Here is a 27507-nt window from a genome sequence, read left to right on the forward strand (position 1 = left end):
GTCTCAAGGAGGGAAAAACACACTCAGTTGGATACAGAAATCTATCTAATCTTACAGGAAAGTTGGAGAGAAAGGGGTAAGAGAAGGGGGGAATGCTAATAGAAGGGAAGGAGGATTGGAAGAGGTGGAAATCAAAAGTAAAACACTTCTAAGCAGTGATGGAATTCAAATAAATTAGCAACTGGTTCACTGCCCTCAAAAAGATATACTGAGAAATAGTTTAATATTTCATGCATTTAATACTCAAATAAGAACAATAAAAGAGGTACACAAACTAGATTATGTTATATTACTAACTAGCAAATGTATTCATGACCACAGCAACCAATTTTGGAACATATGCAGAATCAAACTCATTCTACTTACTGTAACTCTTTTTGCCTTCTTACTTCCATATCTTCTGAAATGGTAAATTAAATAACCATTGAAATCTATTTCTATTGGTTCATTATGTCTGGACTCCTATTGGTTTCACTGTTCAGGGAACACTAGCACATTCATAATTATCTCTGTGGAATTTTGGGCCTAAAACAGAGCAGAAACAAACAATAGTATATCACCCCGGTTGATTAGCACTTTTTCTCTATACATTATATATTTGTTTAATTGAAATAACAAAAGCAAGGTAATTAAAATGTAGTATTTCAAAGTTATAATGAATGTTGAGTTTTTTTATTTTTTTTATTTTTTGAAAGACAGCAGGGTTAACTGACTTGGCCAAGGTCACATAGATAAGTAATTATTAAGTGTCTGAGGTCATATTGGAACTCAGGTCCTCCTGACTCCAGGGCTGGTGCTCTATCCACTGTGCCACCTAGCTGTCCTAGGTATAATAAATTTTAACAAATGTTTAAATAAATATTACAAGCATAGTTCTGTCAATTTTTTTCACCTATGGACAGAATGAATATTGCTAAAGGTATTTGGAAAATACTGTTGCACAGCTGAAAGTTAAAAAAGAATAATGAAAATTGAGGGGATGACCATCAATTTGGGAATGACTAAACATATGTTTATAATGGAATATTATAATGTACTATGAGACATGATGAGTAGTATGTGCACAGAAAAACCTGGACTTATATGAACTGACGTAAAGTGAAATTGTACACAGTAACAAAACTGTATGATGATCATCTAACTATGAATAACTTAGTCATCTCAGCAATACCATGATTCAAGACATTTCTGAAGGACTTATGATGAAAATGTTATCTGCCTCCTGAGAAAGAACTGGAGTTCTTTTTTGAAATTTCTTTTTCTTTCTTTCTTTCTTTCTTTCTTTCTTTCTTTCTTTCTTTCTTTCTTTCTTTCTTTCTTTCTTTCTTCCTTTTTTTTTTGTTGGTGTGTATGTTTTATTTCACAACATAACTAATATGGAAATATGTTTTGCATGACTGCACATGTAAAATCTTCATAAATTTACTCACTATCTCTGGGCAGGGGAAAAAGAAGGAGGGAAGGGAGAATTTGGAACTCAATTTTTTACATGTAATTGGGCAATAAATAAAATAATAAGTAAATGTTAAAAAAAGAAATATTTTCCCCCATTCAATCACTTTATCTTATAGATATTAATTTTGCTTGTATAGAGGTAGTTTCAGTTTCAAATGATCAAAGTTATTCTTTTGTCATTACTTCTATCTCTTCTTTGATTAAGAATGCATCTCTTTCTCAAGGCTCTGAGAAGTACATGATCTTTTTGCTGGGCCATACCAGTCATTCTGGGTTTGTTTGTTTGTTTGTTTTTGAAAGGAAATGGGGTTAAGTAACTTGCCCAAGGTCACACAGCTAGATAATTATTAAGTGTCTGAGTCTGGATTTGAACTCAGATCCTCCTGACTCCAGGGTTGGTGCTCTATCCTCTGCGAGACCTAGCTGTCCAAATACCAGTCATTCTCATCTATGTCTTGCTACTGGATTATGAACATTCTGGAAGAGAGAGTGGGGCTAATGGCTCTGCACAGCTCTGTTTCACTTAAATCCAACTAAAAATTTCAAGTCAAGACAATACCCTCCTAGTATATCATTGATCTTCTACCAGAACAAAAAATAAACAACCATCTATACTAGTAGTAGCCATCTCCCTTGGAGATCCAAGAGACCAGTTTCAATTGAGCACTGCTACTACTTTTTTCTCTTTGTCCTCCTCATTTTTCTTTTTGCTCTGTCCACATGGGGAATTATACCTTTGCATGTGGATGCTCTGTCCAAAGGAATAAATTTAGATTGCTTATATTTTGCAAGTTGTCTTGGGGTTTGGAGGTTAGATATTTTTGTTCCCTACTTATCTATTCTATCATTGCTTTTTGGATTTTTAATCAAAAAAGCTTTTTAAAAAAAATATGTAATACCTTGGGAGGGGTGGAAGGGAGACTGTGTCTTTGAGGTGATGCCTTTATTGTTAAGTTTAGTGTTTTAAGAAACCGTGAACACTTAACCCAGTTGTCTCCCCCCACAAAGAAATATAGTGAAAATTTAAACTGCTAATTTAACAAAATGGGGAAAAGATTAGAAATGTGCATAAGGGGACTTCCATGGCAGAACTAAGATGTGGCATGAAGCTAATATGGTTCCAGAGCTTTTCCCTATACAATTTTAAATGAAGCCTCTACACAAACATTAAAGCTACAGATTCCATTAAAAAAAAGATCAAAGTAAGTTTTCAACTATAAACATTGTAGGTAGAGCATTGTAGAAAATCTTCAGTGAAGATCTGTCTCTTTGTGGAGGGTGGGGGTAGGAGGGGGGTAGAAAGAAGTAAGAGCCAAATAGGCAGAAGAGTGGAAAACCAATGGGAGGCTTTTAGCAAGACAGCAGGGAGGGTTCCAGCCCCAGACAAACTCTGAATCTTGGAAATACTGAGGCAAAAGACAGGACTGGGCTGGGAACTACATAGTCAGAGTCTGAACATAAAGGAGGAAACAAACCTCTGCACAGGAAGCACCTGGGCTGCATAGGTAACAACTTGGCCAGAGATATAAGCCAGGGGTCAGACCTCAGCCCCTGCACAGAAAGCTCAGGACTATATTCTCTATATCCCAGAAACAGAGCTCAAAAAATTAAAATAAGCAAAAAACTAAAAGAGAAAACTACATAGAAAACTATAGTTAACCATAGAAAACTACAGTTAGAAAAAATAAAAATGCCATCATAATGCAGTCAAAGGAGTCTATGAATTGAACTCAAATCCAAAACCTCATAGAAGAGCTTAAAAAGAATCTAAAAGCCAAAGGAGAGAGAAAGAAGAAAAATGGAGAAAAGAAATGAGAGCCATGCAGAAAAATTATGAAAAACTGAAAAAAGCAATCAACCTCTTTAAAAATAAAAAATAGTCAACTGGAAAAAGAATGAAACTCTTCAAAAAATAAATTTGACCATCTGGAAAAGGAATGCTACTCATTTAAAATTCAAGTCAAAAACTTTAAAGGGGAAACAGCTCAACAAAAAGGAAAATTAACCAACTGGATAAGGAAACACAAAAGCTAACTGAAGAAAATAAAACCCTAAAACTAAGAATTAGACAAATAGAAACTAATGAATCTGTGAAACACCAAGAGTCCATCAAATAAAATCAAAAGGCTGAAAAAATTGAAGAAAACATAAAGTACCTTTTAGGAAAAACAAAGGATCTGGAAAATTGATACAAGAGGGATAATTTATGAATTATTGGTCTACCAGAAAGGCTAGATTTAAAAAAAAAGAATCTAAAAAATATCTTTCAGGAAATTATAAGGGAAAATTGTCCCAATCTATTAGATCACGAAGACAAAAATGGTCTTTGGAAGAATAATTATCTTCAGAAAGAAACCCCAGGATTAAAAACTCCAAGGACTATCATAGCTAAATTCCAGAATTCTCAAATAAGGAGAAAAATACTGCAACCAGTCAAAAAGAAGCAATTTAAACACAAAGAAAGCACAATCAGAATAACACAGGACTTATTAACTTCAACATTAAAGCATCAGAGGGCCTGGAATATGATATTTCAGAGAGCAAAGGACCTTGGATTACAACCAAGAATTTACTACTATGCAAAATTCAGCATATTCTGTCAGTGGAAAAAAAAATGGATGTTTAATGAAATAGAGGACTTCTAAAATTTTCTGATAAAAAGACCAGATCTGAACAAAGAATTCAATTTTCAAATAGAAGACTAAAGAGATGCATGAAAAAGTAAATGGAAAAGGGAAAAAAATACTACTCAAGAACATTAAGAACCCTAAAAGGTAAGATAATACTTCTAACTCTTGAGAATTGTATTTGTCTTAGGATAGTTGAAGGGTTGAATATAGTTGAAAGATATGGATATGGTTTGTTCTTGTCCTTTGTTATTGAAAAAACCCAAAATGAAAAATCCCATGTTTGAAACAAATTACACTGCATTTGACTGTGGTTGATCAGACTAATGTGAGCTCAGAATGCTCTACCACAGGTCAGGCACAAATAATCCAGATTGAGTACCTAGGGTGTTTACTCTAAATGTATGCATCTCAAATTTCCTTTGAGCTACTTTAATTCTGCCTTGGTCATAGAGCTCAGCACTTTCTCTGATGAGAGAAGCCCTATTCCAGTGTCTCCCATGTTGCACAGTCAATTTTAAAGTTCTTCAGAGAGACTTTCAGGTTGTTCCAGTTCTTAGAGTACTTAGAGGCTCTATATATAAATAAATACGAAGTAATTTTACTTTACTAGACACCTTGAGATTTGTAGTACAAAAGGGGCAGAGGGTAGGAGCATACTTAGAAGGGTTAGATGTAAGAGATTAGGAATTGATCTTGTCTTAATCCATACTTTAGTTAAGGATTTTAGTACCAAGGTTGGAGTGCTAAAGGGACAGTGGGAGAGAGTGTACCCTGACACTTTGGTTGGGGAGGGCTGTAGGGCTTTGGATGGTGTGCTACAGAGACTGAAGGAGACTTACAGGAAATGGACATGAAAACATCATGAAGCAATTTTGTCTTGCTTGACTCTTTGGCTATACTTGGAGGGATCATGCCTTGGGGGGGGCTATAAATGGTTAATGATATGATTTGACTTAATATGATGCTTTGAGTCATGAGGATTATATGTCCATGGAGGGTATAAAGTGATTATAATTTGATGTGATTCATAACTCTTGAGAAGTGTATTTGTAATGAGACAGAAGAGAGGAGGGTACTTAGTGACTATAAGGTAATTCTGCTTATCAATCAATCAGTTTATCAACTATGGATAATATTGCTTCTCTCAGGTCAGATAAAAAGCATATTTTCAAAAAAAGGGGATGTAAGTATAAGACAGGGTTTAAAAATAAAGCCATAAACAGAAGGACTCTTCTAGGAGAAGGCTAGGTATTAGTGGATAAATAATATCAGGTGAAGAGGTACTAAGACCTGTTATAGTAGAGGGAAAGAAGGGAGGGTGTGAACACTGAGTAAATCCTACTCAATAAATTTGACACAGATTGGGAATAACATACATTTCTAATTTGGTTTAAAAAAATCTATCCTACTCTTACAGGGAAGTAGGGGGAAGGAAAGAAAAGGGAAGAAGGGACCGATAAAAGGGAAGACCAAGGTAAAAGTAAAAACAAATCTAAAGTTAAAATTTAAAAGAAAAGTTAAAGGAAAAAGGGGGAAAAATCAGTGACAAACAATAAGAGAAAAGGAAAGACAAAAATAGAAACAGAGAAATATAGCAATGGAGGGAAATACAGAATTAGCAATCTTAATTGTAAATGTGAATGGGATGAACTCTCCAATATAATGTAAGCAGATAACAAAATGGATTAAAAATCATATTCCCGTTAATATATTGTTGACAAGAAGCACATATGAAGCAGAAATGTACACAAGGTAAAGGTTAAAGACTGGAATAAAATATATTATGCTTCAGTGGAAATAAAAATTTTATGAAGAAAGGTAGAAATAATAAATACATACAAATCAGATCATGATACAATAAAATTGCATGTAATAAGGGTCATGGAAAGATAAACAAAGAATTCATTGAAAGTTAAATAACTTAATTTTAAAGAATGAATGGATCAAACAACAAATCATAAAAATAATCAATCATTTCATCCAAGAAAATGATAACAATGAGACAATATATCAAAATTTACAGGATGCAGCCAAAGCAATTTTTAGGGGAAATTTATATCTCTAAAAGTTTATATGAATAAAAAAAGGGAAAGAGGAGATCATTTTATTATGTATACAACTAAAAAGCTAGAAAAAGAACAAATTAAAGATTCCCTGATTAAATATCAAAATAGAAATTCTGAAAATCAAGGGAGAGATTAATAAAATCAAAAGCAAGAAAATCATTGATCTAATAACTAAAACTAAGAGTTAGTTTTTTGAAAAAAACCAATAAACTTGATAAACCTTTAGTTGATATGATTAAAAAAAAGAATTCCAAATTACCAATAACAAAAATGAAAAGGGGGCAGCTAGGTGGCATAGTGAATAGAGCACTGGCCCTGGAGTCAGGAGTACCTGAGTTCAAATTCGGCCTCAGATACTTAATAATTACCTAGTTGTATGTATGTATGTCCTTGTGCAAGCCATTTAACCCCATTGCCTTACCAAAAAAAAAAAAAAAATGAAAAGGATGAACTCACCACCAATGAGGAGGAAATTAAAGAGATATTCTGGAGCCATTTTGCCCAACTCTATGCCAATAAATTTGATAACCTGAATGAAATGGATAAATATTTACAAAAATACAAATTCCTCAGATTGACATAAGAGGAAATAAAGTAGCTTAAGCAGAAAAATAAATTTAAGAAACCATCAATAAATTCCCTAAGAAAAAGTCTCAAGGTTCAGATAGATTTAAAAGTGAATTCTACAAACATTTAAGGAACAATTAATTCCAATTCTACATGAACTAATTAAAAAATAGGAGGAGTTCTGCCAAATTCCTTTTATGACACCAATATGGTGCTGCTTACCTAATTCAAGAAGAGGCAAAAACAGACAAAAATATAGACAATCTTCTTAATAAACATTGAAGCAAAAATGTCAAATAAAATTTTAGCAAAGAGATTAGAGCAAGTTATTACTAGGATAATACACTATGATAAGATAGGATTCATACTGGGTAGGCAGGGATGGTTCAATATTAGGAAAACACTCAAGGTAACTGAACATATCAATAACAAAACCAACAGAAATCATATGTTTATCTGAATAGATGCTGAAAAAGTCTTTGACAAAATACAACATCCAATCCTATTAAAAACACTAGAGAGTATAGGAATAAATGTAGTTTTCCTTAAAATAATAATAACTATCTAAACTATCTAAAAACCATTAACAAATATTATCTGGAAATATTAATAATACAAATATACTTCTCAAGAGTTATGAATCACATCAAGTTATAATCACTTTATACCTAACCCACTTTTCAAATATTAATGGAATGAACTAGGAGCATTTCCAGAAAGATCAGGGAAGAAACAATGATACACCTTAATCATCATTACTATTTATTATAGTATTAGAAGTATTAACTTTAGCAATAAGAAAAGAAAAATAAATTGAAGGAATTATAATTGGCAATGAAGAATCAAAACTTTCACTCTTTGTAGATGATATGATGAAAAACTTAGAGAACTCTAGAAAATCATCTAAAAAAACTACTTGAAACAATTAACAAATTCAGCAAAATAGCACACAAATCATCAGTATTTCTATATATGAACAGTAAAACCCAAAGGCAAGAAATAAAAAGAAATTCCATTTAAAGTAACTGCAGACAAATCTATCTTCCAAGACAAATCTAGAAACTATACAAACACAATTACAGATCTAAACAATTGGAAAAATATCAGTTATTCACGGTTAGGTCAAGCTAATATAATAAAAATGACAATTCTACCCAATTAAATTACTTATTTAATGCCATACCAATCAGACTACTAAATTACTATTTTATCAAACTAGAAAAATTAGTGATAAAAATTCATCTGCAGCAACAAAAGATCAAGAATATCAAGGAACTGATAAAAAAAAAGTAAAGGAAGTTGGTCTAGTTCTATTAGATCTGAAACTTTACTATAAAGTGGCATCATCAAAACTGTCTGGTATTTGTTAAGAAATAAAGTAATGGACCAGTGGTTTAGGATATATACCCAAAAAACAGTATTAAATGATTATAGTAATCTATTGTTTGACAAACCCAAAGACATTAACTTCTGGCATAAGAACTCACTATTTGACAAAAAAAATTGTTGGTAAAACTAGAAAATTGAGCAGCAAAAACTAGGCATAAACCCACATCTCACACTCTATACCAAAATAAGGTCCAAATGAGTTCAGGATTTAGACATAAAGGATGATACCATAGACCAATTAATAAATCAAAAAATACTCTGTCAAATCTATGGAAAAAGGGGAAAATATAACCAAACAAGAAATAGAGTGCATTATAAATTACAAAACAGATGATTCTCACTAAATTAAATTATAAAGGTTTTGCACTAAAGAAACCAATTCTGCCAAGATTAGAAGGAAAACAGAAAGTTGGAAAACAATTTTCACAACTAGGAGTTCTTATAAAGGTCTCATTTTTAAAATACGTAGAGAACTGAATCACATTTATAAGGTCTTAAGTCATTCCCCAATTGATAAATAGTCAAAGGATATGAACAGGCAGTTTTCAAATGAAGAAATTAAAGCTATATATAATCATATGGAAAAGATGCTCTAAATCATTACTGATTAGAGAAATGCAAATTAAAACCACCATGAGGTACCAACTCACACTTATTACACTATCTAAGAGGCCAAAAAGAGAAAACAATCAATGTTGGTGAGATTGTGTGAGGATTGAGATATTAATGCATTGGTGGTAGAGTTGCAGAACTAATTCAATCATTCCCTTCTAACCGTTCTAATAATGAGAAAGTCCTTATGAGTTACCAGTATCATCTTCCCATGTAAGAACATAAACAGGGCATCTAGCTGGTGTAGAGGATAGAGAACTAGCCCTAGAGTCAGGAGCACCTGAGTTCAAATTCAGCCACAGACACTTAATAATTACCTAGCTGTGTGACCTTGAGCAAGTCACTTAACCCCATTGCCTTGTAAAAAAAAACCAAGAATATAAATAGTTTAACTTTAATTTCCTCATGATTTCTCTTTTCTGTTTACCTTTTTATGCTTCTCCGGAGTCTTGTGTTTGAAAGTCAAATTTTTCTATTCATCTCTGGTCTTTTCATGAAGAATACTTAAAAGTCCTCTATCTGATTGAATATACATTTTTCTCCCTGAAGGATTATACTCAGTTTTGCTGGTTAATTGATTCTAGTTTGTGAAAACAATTGACCTGGAAAATAGATCCCTAAGAGATGAGTGAAAAATTACTGGACTACCTGAAAACCATAATCAAAACCGAATGAAAGAAAAAAATAGAAGTCTGTGTAAAATATCTCATTGGAAAAACAACTGAATAAGCCTAAGAATGATCTACTTTACCTTCACAAAAGAAACAATCAGGAAGGGGAAAGACCCTGAGAGTTTCTGGCTGGAACAGAAACAATTGCTATTTCCACTCACTCTAAATCAATCAGTGCCCAAACAATGATCAAGTAAGGTCCAAGTACTGGTCACTCAGTGAGAGCCAGAATGACTTGGGTTAAATACTTTATCAAAGCTTGGATTTCCAAAGCTATATTTTAATAAATCATAAATGAAAAATACATGAGATGAGAGAGCTAGTTGTCCCCGTTTTAAAACAAACAAATAAAAAACAATGATCTGGGAGGCAGTGCCAAGGTAGTGGAGTTTTCCAAAACCCTCCAAATATCTTTAAATAATGACTCTAAACAAATTCCAGAGAGGCAAGAACCCATAAATAGAAAATGAAGATTTAGAAGGTCATTAGGAAAGAACTGTGTACCTGGGTGAGAGTAAAGTACAGTACAGTACAAGCCAGAAACTCTGAAAATTTCCCCCCCCTCCCTTATTGGTTCTTTTGTGAAGATAAAGTAGACAATTCTTTGCCTTATTCCTTCCTAGCCTTAATCACTGGAAGGGTGTTAACTCAAACAAACTGAGACCAGTAAAAGATTTTAGCTCAAAAAAAGTCAAGGTCTTTCAATTGCAACCAGGGCTATCTCCACTCATCCTGATCCACGTCTGGCCACTGCACCCAGACGGTTCTGGAACAGAAAATGAGGTTATGACTTTGCAGAGCCCTCCCTCACTTAAATCCAATTCAATTGCATGTCATGCCATCCCCTTCCTGATACCATGGTCCTCTTTGAGAATAAAAAACAAACAGCAACCTATAGCAGGAAAAGCCTCACTGCTGGTCCTTCTTTCTTCTCTCTCTCTCTCTCTTTCTTTTAGTTTTTTGTAAGGCAATAGGGTTAAGTGGCTTGCCCAAGGCCACACAGCTAAGTGTCTGAGGTCAGATTTGAACTCAGGTACTCCTGACTCCAAGGCCAGTGCTCTATCCATTGCACCACCTAGCCCCCCTTTTTCTTTCTTATGTAAATTTTGATGAACTACAAATCACTCTGGCTCTCATTGATTGGCCAATATTATAGACCAATTTATACTTGGTCATTGTTTGTACCCTGATTGACTCAAATAAATGTAACTAGCATTTGTTTATGTTCTGGCCAGAGATTCTGAGAGTTTTTATCCTCCTTGATTGATTCTTTTATGAAGGCAAAGTAAGACATTTGATTGAATTCTTACCTGCCTTAATTACTGATTGGATGCTGCCTCAGACAAACTGCAATCTGGGAAAGACCTTAGCTTAAAAAGGCCACGATCTTCATCTCCAGTCATACTGACTTCTGTCTTGCCCCTGGATTCTGATGATTCTGGAAAAAAAAGAATAAGGCATCTGATGGCTTTGCATAGCTCTGCTTCACTAAAATTCAATTCACTTACAAGCTAAGACATTGCCCTCATTGGATTTCTACCAGAATGGATAAACAACAATCTGTGAGTAGTAGTAACTTACCCGCTTGGGGGACCCAAAACACCAGTACTAGAAGGGCAATGCTACTATTTCTTCCTCCTCTTCTTCCTCTTCCTCTGTCCATGTGAGGATACATATCCTTACATGTAAGTGGGTATTCTGCCCATAGGAATATAATTCTTGTATAGCTCTGAAAATTCAGGTTTTGATAAAGCCCATTCTAATGAATTCCCTGAACTGAACTCTTGCCTATGCCTTTAAACCAAAATCACTCTGCCTCTCATTGATTGGTCAATAATAGATTTGGGTCTATGAACAACAACAAACATAATCTTTCTCTCCTAATTTTTTTTTAACAATATGAGTTTTAGTGTTAAGGTCACAGTGTAACAGGAATGCAGTGTAAAATGTTGGTCTAAGAATTTTTTCCATACTGCCTTCCAGTTTTCCTGGTGTTTTTTTCATCAAATAGGGAGTTTTTCCCTCTGGAAACTTATATTTTCATTACTTTCATTACCTTTGTCATTACTCTTCATTACTTCCTTTTTCAAGTTAACTTTTTGCATTGGAACTTTAGTGATTCAGGTTATATTTGAAAATCACTAAAATCTTTGATTTTTTTTTTAATTCAAACTTGTCTATTCATACCTCCTCCATGTTGTGGGTGTATAGTTAATATTTTTGAAACTTTATGCCCATTACAATCCTACCTCAGATACATCCTAGCTGGGATGACCCTGGGCAAGTCATTTAATCTTTTATCTCATTTCCTTCAACTGTAAAAATAATACCACCTGCCTTACAGGATTTGTCACAAGTTCAAATGAGATCATATTAACACATTGCCAGATACTAAGTAGGTGTTTCATAGATGCTTATTCCCTTCCCTTTTTTCCCCCAAAAAGTCTTGGTCTTGAGGGTAAAGTTAGGCTACTTTTAGTCTAATTTTGTTGGTATAGGGAATATAATAATATAATTAAGTGACTTGTCCTTGCCTTTCAGCCAACATGAATCAGAACCAGAGGTTAGGTCTAACTTTATACCAGCATTCCAAGCTCATGGTGAGCATTGAAGAAATGATTGTTCACTACTTTATTGTTAGCCACCAGGCTGTCCTTCATCATTTCAATCAATGTGGCCAATTATTCTCATCAACTGAAATTCTAGGCTATGACCTGGAACCAATTATCGATGAGGTTGCACTAAGTAACTGTTTGGTGCTATGGGGAATAAAAGAAATATAAATCATGATCCTTCCCCTCAAAAAATTTATAGTTTGGTGGGCACCAGCATTCCAGGAATGAGGTCAGGGTTATAACCTATACACAGTAAACAATTAATACAATACTGTAGGAAAAGAATGGCTATTAGAGATTCATAGAAAGAGTATTACTAGGTGGCGGCTAGGTGGCGGCTAGGTGGCGGCTAGGTGGCGGCTAGGTGGCGGCTAGGTGGCGGCTAGGTGGCGGCTAGGTGGCGGCTAGGTGGCGGCTAGGTGGCGGCTAGGTGGCGGCTAGGTGGCGGCTAGGTGGCGGCTAGGTGGCGGCTAGGTGGCGGCTAGGTGGCGGCGTGGATAAAGCACCGGCCCTGGAGTCAGGAGTACCTGGGTTCAAATCCGATCTCAGACACTTAATAATCACCTAGCTGTGTGGCCTTGGGCAAGCCACTTAACCCCCATTTGCCTTGCAAAAAAAAAAAAACAACCCTAAAAAAAAAGAAACAGTATTACTCTAAAAAAAAGGTCAAAAAAAAAAAGAAAGTATTACTGACTTTGAGTCCTGACTGCCACTAATTTATTGTGTTACCTTGGGAAAGTCAATTAATTTCTCTAGACTTCAATTTTACCTAATTGTGAAAAAAGGGAATGGATTGAATCATTTTTCATACCCCATGCTACTCTTACAGTGTTCTAAGGTCCCTCCCTTTCATCTCTGACATTCTTTTTTTGTTTTAGGTTTTTGCAAGGCAGATGGGGTTAAGTGGCTTGCCCAAGGCCACACAGCTAGGTAATTATTAAGTGTCTGAGACCGGATTTGAACCTAGGTACTCCTAGCCGCCCCTCAGCTCTGACATTCTAACAAAGTTAAAGCAGCAAGTAATTTTTGTCCAAGTAATTAGCAGCTCAAGACCTCAGACCCAGGTCATCTGGTTATATTTCTATTGCTCTCTCCTAATCCTGACATGCTCTGTCCTAGAATCCTTTCCAGTTCTGATTATCAAAGCCCTTTGCAAAAGAATGCACAGTATATTATGTGCTTCAGAGAGAGCAAAAGTAGGGGAATCTTTCTTGAACTTCATCAGGAATTGGAGCAGGGGCACAGAATTTAGCGATTAAGATAAATACTACTTACCTTTGAAGAATGAAGAAAGAGTTCAGTTCCTTGGCCCATACCCAAGAGGCATTCATAAAGTATCAAAGACAGAAAGGAATTTTTGTCTATCAGAGCTAGAAGGGTCCTTCTAAGTCATCTAGACCAACTTTTCATTTTATATATGGAGAAACTGAAGCCAGAGAGAAGAAAGTCACACAGAAAATTGAAGGCATATTAGGACCAGACTCCAGATTCCAGGAATACAAGATGACCTTGAATCCCAAATTTATCTACAGTCATCTTTAAATTCTGATGCCCGCTAACCCATCCTTAGTCAAGAGGTCACAGTTCTAGGTATCTAATCTGGAAAAAAATCCCTCTAGTCCCAGGGAGAAGGGAAAGAGGGGGAATGGGGATATTGGTGTGAAGGTTGTCACCTGAATATAAAGGTATCCGGTGACCCTGGATCAATTTCCTCAGGGAAGAAACAGGGACCAAGTTAATGCTTAGCTGCCTATTTGCCCCTTCTGAGAGGAGACTGGGAATCAGCCAAGGGTGGAGGAAGCACTGAGTGAAAGGAGAGACCTGGAACTACGGGGAATGGAGGAGGAACCTGAGACAGAGAGACAGACACATGGACAGACAGACAGACAAAAAACAGACCAACAGTGACAGAGATGAGACAGCACACTTTTCCTGTGCCTTTTCATCCACTTCCAAGCCCTTAAGATGGGATAAGGAAACTTTTGGTGGACTTCCCTTACCTTCCTCCAACCCCAGACTTTGATAGGAACAGGAAGGACAGGTCTCGATAGACTACTGGCTTCTCTTTCCTCCTCCCCAGTAGAAGATCTGGCAAGGTGACAGAGGAACTCCCCTAACTCCTTTGGGGGGGCCCCTTCTCCCTGTCTGTCATCTACCCGTGGAGAGAGATGAGGTGAGGGATGGGGAAAGAGGTGGAACAGGGGAAGGTAGAGGAGAGGGTTAAGCAGAGGGACCCAGAGAGTGATTTATGAATCCCTCCCCTGCTGGGCGTGCTGGAGCTGACCTTGCTTAGACGTCTGGCATCTGTTCATATGAGCACCAGGGCACTACGTCCGACTGCCCCCAGAAGCCCAGTAGGAAAGCAAGACTCCCAAGTCTGGGCAGAGTGGCCTGGACCAGGGCCAACACTCACATTCTCCTCTAGTCCTCCCGAAACAGGCTGCCTCCAGGTAAATACTCTTGGGACATTGGGTTCTTGGGGAACTACCAAGCAAAGGGGAATGGGGGAGCTGGGAGAAATATAGTAGGAGAGCTAAGGAGAAGGCTTGGACAGCTGGGATACCCACTGCTTGGGAGTTGGGAGAAGAACAAGACATGTCCTGCTCCAGATTAGACATACCCCTGGCTTCATGGGATTATAAAACCAAGAACTGAAAGGTACTGCAGAGATCATTTAGTTCAATTCCCTTGTTTTCTAGATGAGAGAAACAAGTATAGAGATTGACTTACCCAAGATCACACCCCTTAATTAAGGGTCTGAGTCAGAACTTGAAATTTGGTCTTCTAACATCAAATCTAATTCCAATTTTATCTGGAGTCCTCATTGCTCCTGGAGGAGGTCTTGCTCCTATGAGCATTTAATTCTAGTGCCTTCCCTTTGTTAATTATTTCCTATTTATCCTTTTGGGGTTGATTTGTGTGTGTGTATATATATATATATATATATATATATATATATATATATATACATATATATATATATATGTATATATATAATTTGTATGTTGTTTCTCCCATTAAATTAATTGCTTGAGGGTGGGGATGAGATTTTGCTTTTTTGTATCTTCTATACTTAGCACAAAGAACCTGGTCCATAGAAGGGACTTAATAAATATTTATTGACTGATTTATATAACTGACCCAAAACAATTAGCACCTGTGGGACTGAAATAGGACTAAAAAAATTTGTAGTTTTTGCAGAAGCTGATCCCCTTATATTTCCAATCATGACTAATGAATGATCAACACGTATTTATTAGGGATCTTAGGAGGAGGCTCTAGGAGGTTCCATGGTATGTCCCTGAGAAGGGCTGCTCTTCTAAAGGCTTAGGAAGCAGGCTTGCCAGAGAGAGGAGAATACTTTGAAGAGGTCTGCCTCTCCTCTCCCCTAAGAATCCCAGGTCCTTGGTTTTTCCTCTTCTTATCCCATATCTTAACTCTTCTCATTTACTTATTTCTCTATACCTGGAAGGAGCAGCTGCAGAATAGTGGGAAGAGCATGGTGGGACTGGGTTTGGGAAACTTGGGTTGATTTCTTTCCCTATCACTTGCTAGCTGTGTAATAGGGAGCAAATTAATTCCCTTTTCCCACTCTGAGGTCTTTTCTGCCTCTGTAAAATGAGGATAATAGTTCAGCCCTCCTTCCTTATATGAAGTTACAAGGATGACTAAGAAATTCCCCGTTAAGGGGGTCTATAAAGTGCAAAATACCATAGACCTGGCAGCTAGCGTGAGGTGCTTAGCACTAATGAAAAGAGACCTAGATTTAAAGCCAGAAGGTATACTTCTACTTAGCAGTTATGTGATTTTTGAGCAAGTCACTTTCTTTCTGCCTTGTTGGTCAGTCAGGTTTTTTTCAGCCATGTCTAATTCTTCATGACCATATTTGGGATTTTCTTGGCAAAAAAACTGGAATGATTTGTCATTTCCCTCTACAGTTCATTTAACAGATAAGAAAACTGAGGTAAGAAAACTGAGGTAAACAGGGTGAAGTGACTTGCTTAGAGTCACACAGCTAGGAAGTATCTGAGGACTGATTTGAAGGGAAGATTCAATCTTCCTGACTGGCACCCCCTGGCTGCCCTCTGCCTTAGTAACCTACGTTGTAAATTAAGAGTTTAAACTTGATGCTTTTTATGTTCCATGGTCCCTTTCACTCAAGCATTCTGTGGTTCTAATCATGCCCTTAATCCAATCATCTAGTAGCTTTCATTACTTTCCATTAGGAGCTTCCACTTCAGTCAGACTGCCAACTTGGATGATTGGATGACAGAAGCTGAGATAAAGAGCTTAAAGGGACCCCCCCAAAGGCCACCTCAAAGTAAAACCCCTTCATTTTATTGATGATTGCCAAGACTTAGAAAGATGAGGTGATATGTCCAAGCTCCCAGAAGTAGTGAATGTTCGAGATAGTATTTGAAACCAGGGCTTCTGTCTTCTGGCCCAGTGCACTTCCCACTACACTTCAATGATGAGGTCAAGGAGTAGACATACATCCCATCCTAAATGCTACAGTTTGACAACCTCTGAGATACAATTTGACTGGAAAGACAAGGAAACACTTAAAAGCCATTCAAGACAGCATGTGCTTAAGAATCTGATTGCAATGGTACAGACTGTAAAATGCAAATAGTTCAGAAAAGGGAGTGATAACTGTGGACTTGAGAATCTCGGCTCTTGGACTCAAAAGATCATAGACTGTTCTAAGTCTACCTCTTCATTTTACAGAAGGAGAAACTGACTGAGAGAGAAATATATATAAGACCCACAAGACCATAAAATGGCACAGCTAAGGTCTGGTCCTAGTTCTGTTAGCTCATTATTTGATCATGGGAATTCACTTCCCCTGAACAGACCTTATTTTTTCTCACTTTTTGAATGAAGAGAATGGATGAGATGATATTATAGGATGCTGCAATTATTTCCAAAAGATTTTCTGAGAAGACCAGATTCTGACCTTGAGGTTGGCCAGGATCTGGAGAAGCAGAGTTCAAAAACACAGAAATGGAGCTGTAGCAGTCCAAGTTATGGAGAGCAGTGTGCATACATGACCAAGAACAGAATGAGTCTGATATGTGGAATCTGACTAAAGTAGGAAGGTCTTAATGAGAAGTAATAGGATACAATGATGAATGGTTAGAATGAAATATAATTAGTGCAATCTTAAGACTCCCAGAGTCTTTCAGCTGAAAAGGACCTTAGAACATGTAATGTCAGCACACAAGGATCCCAGAAGAGGATGAAGAATATGGGAATGGGAAAAGATACCCCAAAAATAGAATATCAGTCATAAAGAAGTCCTATATAAATATTCTAATTAGACAAATGGAATCCTCAGAGAAGGAAAGGTAAATTTGCCCATGGTTACCCAGGAAATGGTAGAACTGAAAATTTAAACACAGGTCTCTTGAGTCCTCACAAAACAAACAAACAAAAAATCTTTGAAGGAAATGGGCCTTTGCAGGAAAGGTAGGATTTAGACCTACTAGGCTGGGGATTAGATAACATATTTCCGAGGAGAAGGGGAAAAGGTTGTCAGGAAGTGTGAAATGGCTAGAATGAAAAGAGAAGATAATGGGCAGATCTTTCTGTTCTCAAATATTCTGACACCAAGACTCTCTCAAAACTGGGTTGCAAATAAAAAAGAAAAGCCAACACAAAGCCCTTTAAAGGAAGAAATGACAATAACTAGGGGATCTGAGGGAGTAAAAAGGAGCAATTGGGTTTCAAGCTAAAGGATTTGAAGGACAGTTATCCAAAGAAACAAAGTTAGATTTGGACTCAGAGGGCCAGGCTTCAAACTCTGTTTTGCTACTTACTCCCCTGTGTGACCTTAGGCAAGATCAGCTCCCTCATTAGGCCTCAATTTCATCTTTTGTCAAATGTATTTCATAAACTGGAAAGTCCTTTGAGCTCTAAATACTGTGAATCCTATGACAGGTCCTGCATCTGAGTCATTCCTTAGGAAGAGTGACAGTGGAAGCAGGAAAGAATCAAGGAGTAGCATAAAGAAAATTCCCTTTGTTTCAGGAAGTCCTGAAAAATCAGAAAAATGAATCCAGTCAGTTTTGACTCATGAGAAGAGATCAGCTACTGTGAGCCTCACCCCAGGAGTATGTTCAGTGTCAATGTTTGCCTAATTTATAATATCTAACTTGCAGAATGAATCCTTTTGTTAGCACAGAGGGGTGGCTAGGTACCTGCCTGCCTGTCATCTGTTGAGCCTCACTGTCCCAGCCCTTTAGAGGTGGGGAAGGTCAATTTTTCAAATCCATGACTTTATTAGAGAAAGAGAGGAATGATTGGCACAATGGGAAGGGCAGACCTATCTCTGTAACTTATTAGTCTTTCTAGATAAAATGAAGGCATTGGATCAGAAAATATTGAAGGTTCCTTCTAGTTCGAAGACATGTTATTTTAATTGTAATAGAGGATCAGAACCTCCCAACGTCCCTTCCAGCTCTAAAGCTGGGGTTCTACTTATTCCTGTTCCATTATATGTGGATGGTTCATACATTTAGAGCTTGGAGGAACCTAAGAAATTATCAAATCCAACCACCTTCATTTTATAGATGAAGAAATTGAGGCACAGAGTATAAGTGACTTATTCAGGGTCACACAGTTACTTTCTGAGGGAAGAGTTTGAACCTAAGTCATGCCAATATTTAGTTTCCTATCCACTATACTCTTCCTTCTCGATAGGTAAATATCCACCTACTGTCTCAGCTATTCAGGTTATGCCAAGTCAGTTTATCTCATCCACAAATTTCAAAGCAGTGGAATAACCTGTGGGACAGGTGACCTAACACTTCCTGAAGAAGCATGTAACCTCCCTTCCCATACCTAATACTACTCCTAATGATAATATTTAGAGAAACCCAACTGACTCAGAAGGTTAACAAACTTCTTTCAACTTCTAGGTTTTTCTGAAATCAGTAGAATTCCCTCTCCCCCATCTCTCTCCTTGCACTCCTCTGGTACCTTTTATACTATCCCCTGCTAAAGAATTGAAGAGTTGGTGGGAGGATTCCCAAGACAAAGCTGACCTGCTTTTTGATATAGATCTTATGCCCATCCTTGGGAAGAAGTGAGTTAACTCTAGCTCCCAGGCCTCCCCTGAATAGCTTGGTAGGGTCAAGGTCACTGTTGGGAAATGAGGTTGAATGACAGAACAAAGACTGTCACACTCCCAATCCAAACTAATAAACATTTAAAAAGCATTTTTGGGGGCTAGACACTGTCCTAAATACTGGGGATACAATTTTTTTTAAAAGATAATTCTTACCCATTAGAGGAACCACAGCCCCATCAGCTCCACCCTGCTAAACAAGGCCACAATTCAGAGGGCCCTCCTTGTTTTTGTTTCCTTCCTCTGTGCAATTAGAGATGTAAGAGGTGCCTGCCATGGTGTGTCCAGGACAAGTCTTAGAGACAGGAAAGCCTGTGCCCAGAATCATAGCTAGCTATGTAATCAAAGAATGTCACTTAATTTCTCAAGTCACCAAGACTTTCTTTTCAAGCTCAGAAGTTACAGATGAGTTGCTTATGTACAATAGTGGAAGGAGTTTCCAACTCCCAAGACATAGGTCTTGAACAAAAGCATAAAATGAGTTTCATTCCAGCCCTGCCTTCTCCTGGTTATGAGATTCAAACAATGGCTGGGAAAGTGCTTTGAAAAGCAATATACAGGTAAAGTAGCTTCCAGTCCCTGCTGCTAGTACCTTTAATCACCACATTCTCACATCCATTTTGTTCTCTCCCTTCATTGAGCTTTGTATCTCCTTCTCAGTTCTCTCCCTTTCTTTTTCTTTGTCTAAGACTTGTCTATCTCTTATTCATTCACTCTTTTCTCTCTCTCTCTCTCTCTCTCTCTCTCTCTCTCTCTTCTAACTTTTGTTTCTTCTGAATTTTCATTTAGACCCTCTGACTCTTTGTTCCCTCTAAATTTATATCTCCTTTGATTTTCCTTGGACATTCAGGAAACAAGGCCCTTTCTGGTCAGTTCTCTAAACAAAACTTCCACTTCAAGCCAAAAGGCACTACTGTCAACCTCCCCTTTCCCTCCCACCTGATCTCCTCACTCACATATACCCAAGTGGTTGCTTCATTTCCCCACTACCACCAGACATTTGTGTCTCAACAATTTTTAAGCTGCCCTCCTCCTGCTTCCTGACTCATATCCTTTCTAATTTCTGTTTGTCCACACTCCTCCCACTTCCGCTGGGCCCCTCAGGAGTAGAGCTCATTTTTGTAATCCATTGTCAGGATTCCTGGAAATCTGTCTCCTGATCAATGGTCCAACCTCTTCCCATTTCTGGGCCTCAGTTTCTCTTTTGTATAAAAGAGATTCAACTGGATGACTGACGATTACGTCCAGCTCTTTCTGTGTTCCTTTCTAGCTCTAACATATGATTCTGTTGTTCACAACTATCTTTCACTAAACCTCGTGAGGAAGGGAGAGAAAGAGAAAGAAGAATTTGTCAGCGATAGGGAACAATTTATCATAATATTGATAATATTAGCTGCTAAAATGTAGACACAAGGTACAAAAGCTTTGTGGGTAAAAACAACAAATTAATTAATTTCCTTTTCCTTTCAACAGGTGAGTCCCTAGACATTCCTGGAAGTCCCCAGAGAAGGCCAGGGAAAGAGAACCCATGGCTCTGCTCATCCACCTATTAGTCTGCATCTTTGGCTCTGGCTCCTGGGTGGCCATCAATGGACTCTGGGTAGAGTTGCCTCTTCTGGTAACAAGCCTACCGGAGGGCTGGTACCTGCCCTCCTACCTCACAATCATCATCCAACTAGCCAATGTGGGACCACTCCTCATCACCCTGCTCCATCGATTCCGGCCCGGCTGCCTCTCTGAGATCCCAGTAATATATGTTGTGCTGGCCCTGGGCACAACTGCCTGCCTCCTCTTTGCTTTCTTGTGGGAGAAGACTTTAGTGGTGGCTGGTGTTTCCCATAGTATAGCTTTTCTGGTCCTCACTTTCTTCCTGGCCCTGGTGGACTGCACCTCCTCAGTCACTTTCCTACCCTTCATGGCCCGCCTGCCAGCCCAATACCTCACTTCCTACTTTGTTGGGGAAGGGCTGAGTGGTCTCCTCCCTGCTCTGGTGGCTCTGGGACAGGGCTCAGGGTTCAACACCTGTGCCCAAGACAACAATGGCTCCATAACCACTGAACCACCTAACATCACTGAAGCATCCTTCCCCCTTGAGTCACTGAACATCACTCTGAACTCTGACCTCACCCCCAGCATCCCTCAGCAGACTACCTGTGATGTGCCAGCCAACTTCTCCCCTTTTGTCTTCTTTCTCTTGCTGACAATCATGATGGCCAGTTGCCTGGCTGCCTTCTTCGGCTTAACTCGCCTCCTTAAGCAAAGGGTGCTCTCCACCGAGGACCTCCTGGTCAGCCAGATGACCCTCAGTTCCCTCCAGCTCCAGGAAGCCTCAACTGGCAGCAACAACAGAGACAGTTACCCCTCAGTGGTCCTACCTGAGGAGAAGGGGACCACTGTCTGGCCACGGACCCAATTAGCTTTCATCTATATCCTGGTGGTCTTTGCAAATGCCCTCACCAATGGAATCCTCCCCTCTGTTCAGACTTACTCCTGTATGTCTTATGGTTCCTTGGCCTACCACCTGTCTGCAGCACTTAGTGCTATGGCCAACCCCCTTGCTTGTCTCCTGGCTATGTGCCTGCCCAATAGGTAAGTGACCCTGACCCCTGAAACATCTCTCTACTGGAGGGGAGGGGAATGGGTTAAGCAAGAGTTAGGAGCAGGAGAAAGAGGGTGGCAAGGAGCAGCCCCCACAGAGCAGAATTATGGAGGCCATAAAACACTTGATCAGCAAATAAGGACCTCTGGATTCTGCTCTCATCTCTGCCATTAATTAAACCCCCCCCTTAGCCTCAGTTTCCTCCCATTTAATGTAATCATAATTAAAGAATAGATGTACAGGAGGAAGGAACCTCAGAATACATCTAGTCCAAGTATTTTTTTTTTAGGTTTTTGCAAGGCAATGGGGTGAAGTGGCTTGCCCAAGGCCACACAGCTAGATAATTATTAAGTGTCTGAGACCGGATTTGAACCCAGGTACTCCTGACTCCAGGGCTGGTGCTTTATCCACTGCACCACCTAGCCACCCCCAAGGGTTTTTTAACATGGATTCTGAGAACTTTTTTTTAAACATTAGTATATTATATTTTAAATCATTTTTCTGAAAAAGGATTCCAAAACATTACCAACCTGCCAAAGGATTCTAAGATACAATAATAATTAAAAACTGATCTAATCTTGGGGGCAGCTAGGTGGTGTAGAAGATAGAGCACCAGCCCTGGAGTCAGGAGGAACTGAGTTCAAATCCAGCCTCAGATACTTAATAATTGCTTATCCTGTGACCTTGGGCAAGTCACTTCACCCCATTGCCTTGCAAAAAAAAAAAACTCCAACCCTAATCTAATCTTGCAGAGAAGGAAATTAAGGCCTAGGGATGTTAAGTAAATTATTCAGTTTAAATATTGATTGATTGATCTAGATAAATTAAAGAGGAAGAAAACAGTTAACAAGAAAGGTAAAAAAAATCTAAAAGAAAAGCCAGAATTGGAAGGAAGATAAGAATTAGATGTTGTGGGTTTTTATTGTTGTAAATCCTTTCAGTCACAAAGATAACAGGAGTGACTTTCCATTTTCTTTTCCTGTTCATTGTTCAGATGAGGAAACTGAGGCAAACAGGGTTAAGGATTTGCCCAAGGTCACACAGCTCATGTCTGAGGTCAACTATGAACTCAGGTCCAGCACTCTATCCTAGTCACCTAACACTAAAGATCAAGAAGTAGAATTTGAACCTGGATCTTCTGCTCTGGAATGGGTGAATGTATTTTCCACTGAACCATAGTGATCTTTAAGGTCTTATCTATCTGGACATTCTTCCAGAGCAAAGAATCAGTGAATTTCTTTCCCTGGGCTAGGGCCAGGCCCAAATGTCTTCATTTGTGGCAAGTGACCATTTAAGTTACTCCCAGTCATAAAAAATCTTAGCACTTTTAAATAACTTTGTCCTTTTTTGATTCTCCCACCTCTGGGTAGGAAGGAAGTAGGAAAAAAGGTCATGGATGAATTTAGAAGCTGGCATGTTTAGATTCTTAAGTCTCAATTTAATTGTAACCTTTCACCTTGAGTATATTGAAGGTTGGCAGATACTGCATTAAAAGTAGAATACCAAATGGACACAGGGCTGTTTCATTTTATAAGCTGAATTTTCCTTGTGTGCAGAGAATAATTATAGAAATGTCCTCCCCTCCAGGACAGAACAGATTCTTAGCTGAGACAGTATTCACATACAAAAAAAGAATTTAACATTTACAGTGTTCACATAAACAAGTCCAAATGAACGTCAGAGAATCAGAGGTAATGAAGGACTTTTAGAAAGCAGATAAAAGACATGGCTAAGAACAGGTCCTGTGACTTCATGTGGAAGAGAACTCTCAGACGAGGAAGCTCCTAGGAATACAGTTTCAGTTTTTGCACCTTCTCTAGAGTCTTATGACATTACCAATCTTCTAATATGCTGATAAAGGTCAGATAGTATGTCAGAAGCAGGACTTGAACCCGAACCCGGATCTTCCTGGTCTCATCTTCCTATGTCAATGTTGGAAGATACCCTAATCAAACACTGTCATAATTATAGATCTGAAAACTAAGACTTAAAAAAAGGGACTTCCCCAAGTAGCAGAGACAGTAATAACTCTCCTGAATCCTCATGTCCATCACATTCTTCTCTGGTTGCTGGCAGATGATCAGTCATATTTGGGTGGGGCAGATTCTTACTCTTAAAAGTTTATTTTGAAGGTGAGGATATTGGGAGGGAAGTGAAGGCACATTCTGGACAGTGACAAGTCTTGAGTAGGGACACTTCTTCACACTATTTTTTGTTTCCCTTCCCAGGTCTCTCCTGTGGCTGGGGGTCATCACAGCAGTTGGCACTGGTTTTGGAGCCTATAACATGGCCATGGCTGTCCTGAGTCCCTGTCCTCTGCTGAAAGGTTCCCACTGGGGAGAAGCCATCATTGTGAGTAACTTCTGCCCCACCTCCTTTCTCCTTCCATCCTTTCCTCTTCTCCCTTCTCTGACTCTGTTCCTTCTAGGTCAGAGTAGCTATCAGATCATTTGTTTGGTTTTCAGGTGGGGAATCATCTCAGGTTCCCTCCCATGGTGCTGAAGGGAAAACACTGGGGCTCCAATGGCACTGGGAGGTCAGCTTCATAGGGTTCTTTTCCCAGTGGAGGATCTTGTCTAAAGGGAAGGGGTATGTCTGTATTTTCAGGTTATCTCTTGGGTACTTTTCACTGGGACCCTAAGCTATGTGAAGGTGATGACTGGGGTGCACCTGCGGGACCTGAGCCACAGTGCGCTTGTGTGGTGTGGTGCAGCAGAACAGTTGGGATCTGCATTTGGAGCAATACTTATGTTTCCTCTGGTCAACGTGTTGCAACTTTTTAAGTCTGACAATGGAAGCAGCCTGCAGTGTCTCAGCTGAGCATGCTTCAGGACCAACTTTTCTGGGATGAATTTCACTGGGTCAGGAAAGATAAAGCCATGGAGAACCAATCACATCCCCATTTCAAGTTTCACCCAGACACTGGCATAGACACTCCCAGCTCTCCTTTCCAGCAACAGAGTTAAAGCTTCCATAGCTTGAGCCCTCCAAAAGTCACAGTCACAAATTTCACCATTAGATAGTCAGGACTTTGGTAAGTGTTTTTAGAAACCAGTGTTACTGTCTTTTGGGTGCATGCTCTGCCTCTGGGGAAAAGTAGGTTAGCCCACAAGTCAAGTTGCCTGGAACCCTGAGAACTTAAGGAACTTGCCCAAAATCATGCATCCACTATGTGACAGCAGCAAGATTTGAACTCGGGTCTTCTGGAGACTTGGTTTTTTTATCCACTAAAGCACATTTCCTTGTTTTTGTACTTCAAAAAAGTTCATGCATCTATTTCTGAGATGAATAAAATCAGTTTTCTACTTATTCAATGCAATAATTATTAAATAAGTGATATACTGTGCTATACATTGGGGATACGAAGAGGAAATATTTAAAGCATCAACAAACTCACAACCCTCAAGCTTACATACTAATGGGGGGGATTCAATTTGTAAATTAAAAACATGATAATTTGAATAAGAATATGTTAATAACTAACCATACTTTAAGAAGTTTCCCATAGGAGTGGCATCTGAACAGTTTTAAAAGGAGCTAAGAATTCTTTTTAAAAATACATTTTTGTAAAATTTTCTTCCTCCTACCTTTCCCTCCTCCCCATTCTGATACAGATTATATTGGTCATGCTGTGAAAAAATCAGAACAAAAAGGAAAAAACACAAAGGGAAAAGCAAAACAAATTTAAAAGGTAAAGATATAGGATGCTTTATCTGCATTGATTCCATAGATCTTTCTCTGGATATGGATGGCAATTTAGAATTGTCTTTGATTCTCTGTATTAGTGAGAAGAGCTAAATCCATCATAGTTGATCATAGCATATATTGCTGTTAAGATCATAATACAATGTTCTGGTTCTGCTCACTTCACTCAACATCAGTTGTGTAAGTCTTTCCAGGTTTTTCTGAAATGTCTTGTTCATTGTTTCTTATAGAGCAATAATACTCCATTATATTCTTATGCTATAACTTGTTCAGTAATTCCCTAATAGACATCTCCTCAATTTCCAATTTGCCATCACACAAAGAATATTCTTATACCTGTATGTCTTTTTCCCTTTTTAATAATCTCTTTGGGATACAGACCTAGTGGTGGTATTGCTGGGTCAAAAGTTCTGCAGTCTTATAGTTCCCAATCCTTCTCCAAAAGTGGTTGGATCAGTTCACAATTTCACCAACAGTGCTTTAGTGTCCCAGTTTTCCCATATCCCCTTCAACATTTATCATTTCCCTTTTCTGTCATATTAACCAATCTGATCAGTGTGAGGTTCCTCAGTTGTTTTGATTTGCATTTCTCTAATAGTGACTTAGAACATTTTTTATGTCTATAGATAGGATAAGGACATTCCAGACAAGGAAATAGTTTGTGGATAATCCCAAAGATTACCCCAAAGAGGAGGGAAATCTGAGATTAGAGAATAGCTGAAATATATAGAACACATGAGAGGAGGCAATATGAGATAAATCTGGAATGGAAGGTTTAGTGTTAGGTTAATGGGAGTTTAAGTACAAGATTGAGGGATTGGCATTTTATCCTAGAAACAACAGTCAATAAAATTTCTTGATCTAGGAAGTGGTGTAGTCAGACCAGGGATTTAGGAAGTTTAAATTAGCACTTCTGGGAGAATGGTTTAGAGAGAGGAGAGATCAAAGCTGAAACCCACTAGGACATTATTACAATAGTCTAAACAAGAGATCTCAAGTCCTAGTTCTTTAGTTCCTCCTAGGCCTCCACTATTTGTATCTCTTCCTGGCAAACAATACTTAATGTTTTTTGCCTACTCCTGTTGCCTAAAGTGGGGAAGTAGTTTGAGTGAAGGAAAAAGGGATGTATATCAGATGTAATAAAGATAGATTTGATAAGTTTGGGCAGCTAGTGGAATGGGGATGGAAAGTGAAAAAAGAAAAAGACAAGATCACTCTGAGGTTGTAAACTTTAATGACTGGAAATGGAAACACTAATACTTCAACTATAAAAAGGAAAAGCTGGCAAAAGGATAGGTTTAAAAGGAAAATGACAAGTTCAGCTTTGGATGTGTCAAATTTCTTAGGGACAAATAGGTAAAGATATACAACAGTCAGTTTGTAATGTAAGCCTGGAGGTCAGGAGAGAGATCAGGATTGGGCTATGCACTTTTGGATATTTTAGTGCATAGATATAATCATATATATATATATATATATATATATATATGTATGTATGTATATTAAATGAGATCACAGAGATAAACAGAGAAAGAAAAAAGTAAGGGGAAATAAGAGACCAGGACAAAGCTTTAGTAGACTGAGAAAGAATGATTAAGCAAAGAGGAAAAAATGTCAAAGACAACATGAAGAGACAGGGATCCAAGAGGAAGATGTGATTAACAGTGTCAAAAGCCTGCCAAGAAGTCAAAATGGGTGAGTTTTATCAAAGAGATATCAAGTGCTAGATGGAGAGTATGGGATAGTCAGCTGAAAGTTTTCGATGAAAATGACCTAGACATGACCTAGGCCCATGTAGTGTGAAAGGAGCCTTTAGAAAAGAAGGTTCAGAGAGTGGGAGAGTCTGATTAAAAGTGGTAAGATCCTGGAGCAGACAAAGGGATGGGATCAAACAGAGAAAAGGTTTGGAACTGCCAAGTCTGGGAGGGTGAGAAATAGTCAATCAAGGAAGAATAAGAGGATTGCTGTGTAGACACAATATAATTTCCGATTATAGGAAGGGAGTGTGAGTGAATGAAACTGGATAAAGAGGGCAACCTAGAGTTTGTCCTAACAAAGCAAAAGCAGAA

General features: G+C 38.2%; 2 protein-coding genes across 15 annotated transcripts in view; one reads left to right on the top strand and one right to left on the bottom strand.

Annotated features, from left to right (window-relative positions):
• The window catches only part of FAM110A (family with sequence similarity 110 member A), a 181308-nt gene that overhangs the window by 65702 nt on the left and 88099 nt on the right, over nt 1–27507 (bottom strand). For 12 of the 13 annotated variants that reach the window (XR_012473677.1, XM_074211804.1, XM_074211802.1 and 9 more), the window contains 2 exons: nt 10701–10828; nt 367–525 (listed from right to left, as the gene is read on the bottom strand). The gene's annotated coding sequence lies outside the window, so the exon portion shown is untranslated. Of the gene's footprint in view, nt 1–366; nt 526–10700; nt 10829–13280; nt 13963–27507 lie in introns of those variants that run through there. The other variant, XM_074211806.1, reaches the window with a different exon arrangement.
• Nucleotides 14079–25985, top strand: LOC141505715 (solute carrier family 52, riboflavin transporter, member 3-like). 2 transcript variants are annotated; one of them, XM_074211794.1, is made up of 4 exons: nt 14079–14455; nt 20608–21723; nt 23962–24085; nt 24341–25984. In XM_074211794.1, the coding sequence occupies exons 2-4, from the start codon at nt 20663–20665 to the stop codon at nt 24551–24553; spliced, it is 1398 nt and encodes a 465-aa protein (XP_074067895.1). In that variant the 5' UTR covers nt 14079–14455; nt 20608–20662; the 3' UTR covers nt 24554–25984. The 2 variants fall into 2 exon arrangements, with proteins under 2 accessions (XP_074067895.1, XP_074067896.1); XM_074211795.1 differs by lacking the exon at nt 14079–14455 and adding an exon at nt 14487–14663 and having other exon boundaries at nt 24341–25985.

This window comes from Macrotis lagotis, chromosome 1 (assembly GCF_037893015.1).
Source record: "Macrotis lagotis isolate mMagLag1 chromosome 1, bilby.v1.9.chrom.fasta, whole genome shotgun sequence".
Classification (NCBI taxonomy): domain Eukaryota; kingdom Metazoa; phylum Chordata; class Mammalia; order Peramelemorphia; family Peramelidae; genus Macrotis; species Macrotis lagotis.

Coding starts and splice junctions, on each gene's coding strand:
- LOC141505715 (XM_074211794.1), top strand. CDS start 20,663: ATGGCTCTGCTCATCCACCTATTAGTCTGCATCTTTGGCTCTGGCTCC. Junction 21,724..23,961: donor GCTATGTGCCTGCCCAATAG/GTAAGTGACCCT, acceptor TTCCCTTCCCAG/GTCTCTCCTGTGGCTGGGGG. Junction 24,086..24,340: donor ACTGGGGAGAAGCCATCATT/GTGAGTAACTTC, acceptor CTGTATTTTCAG/GTTATCTCTTGGGTACTTTT.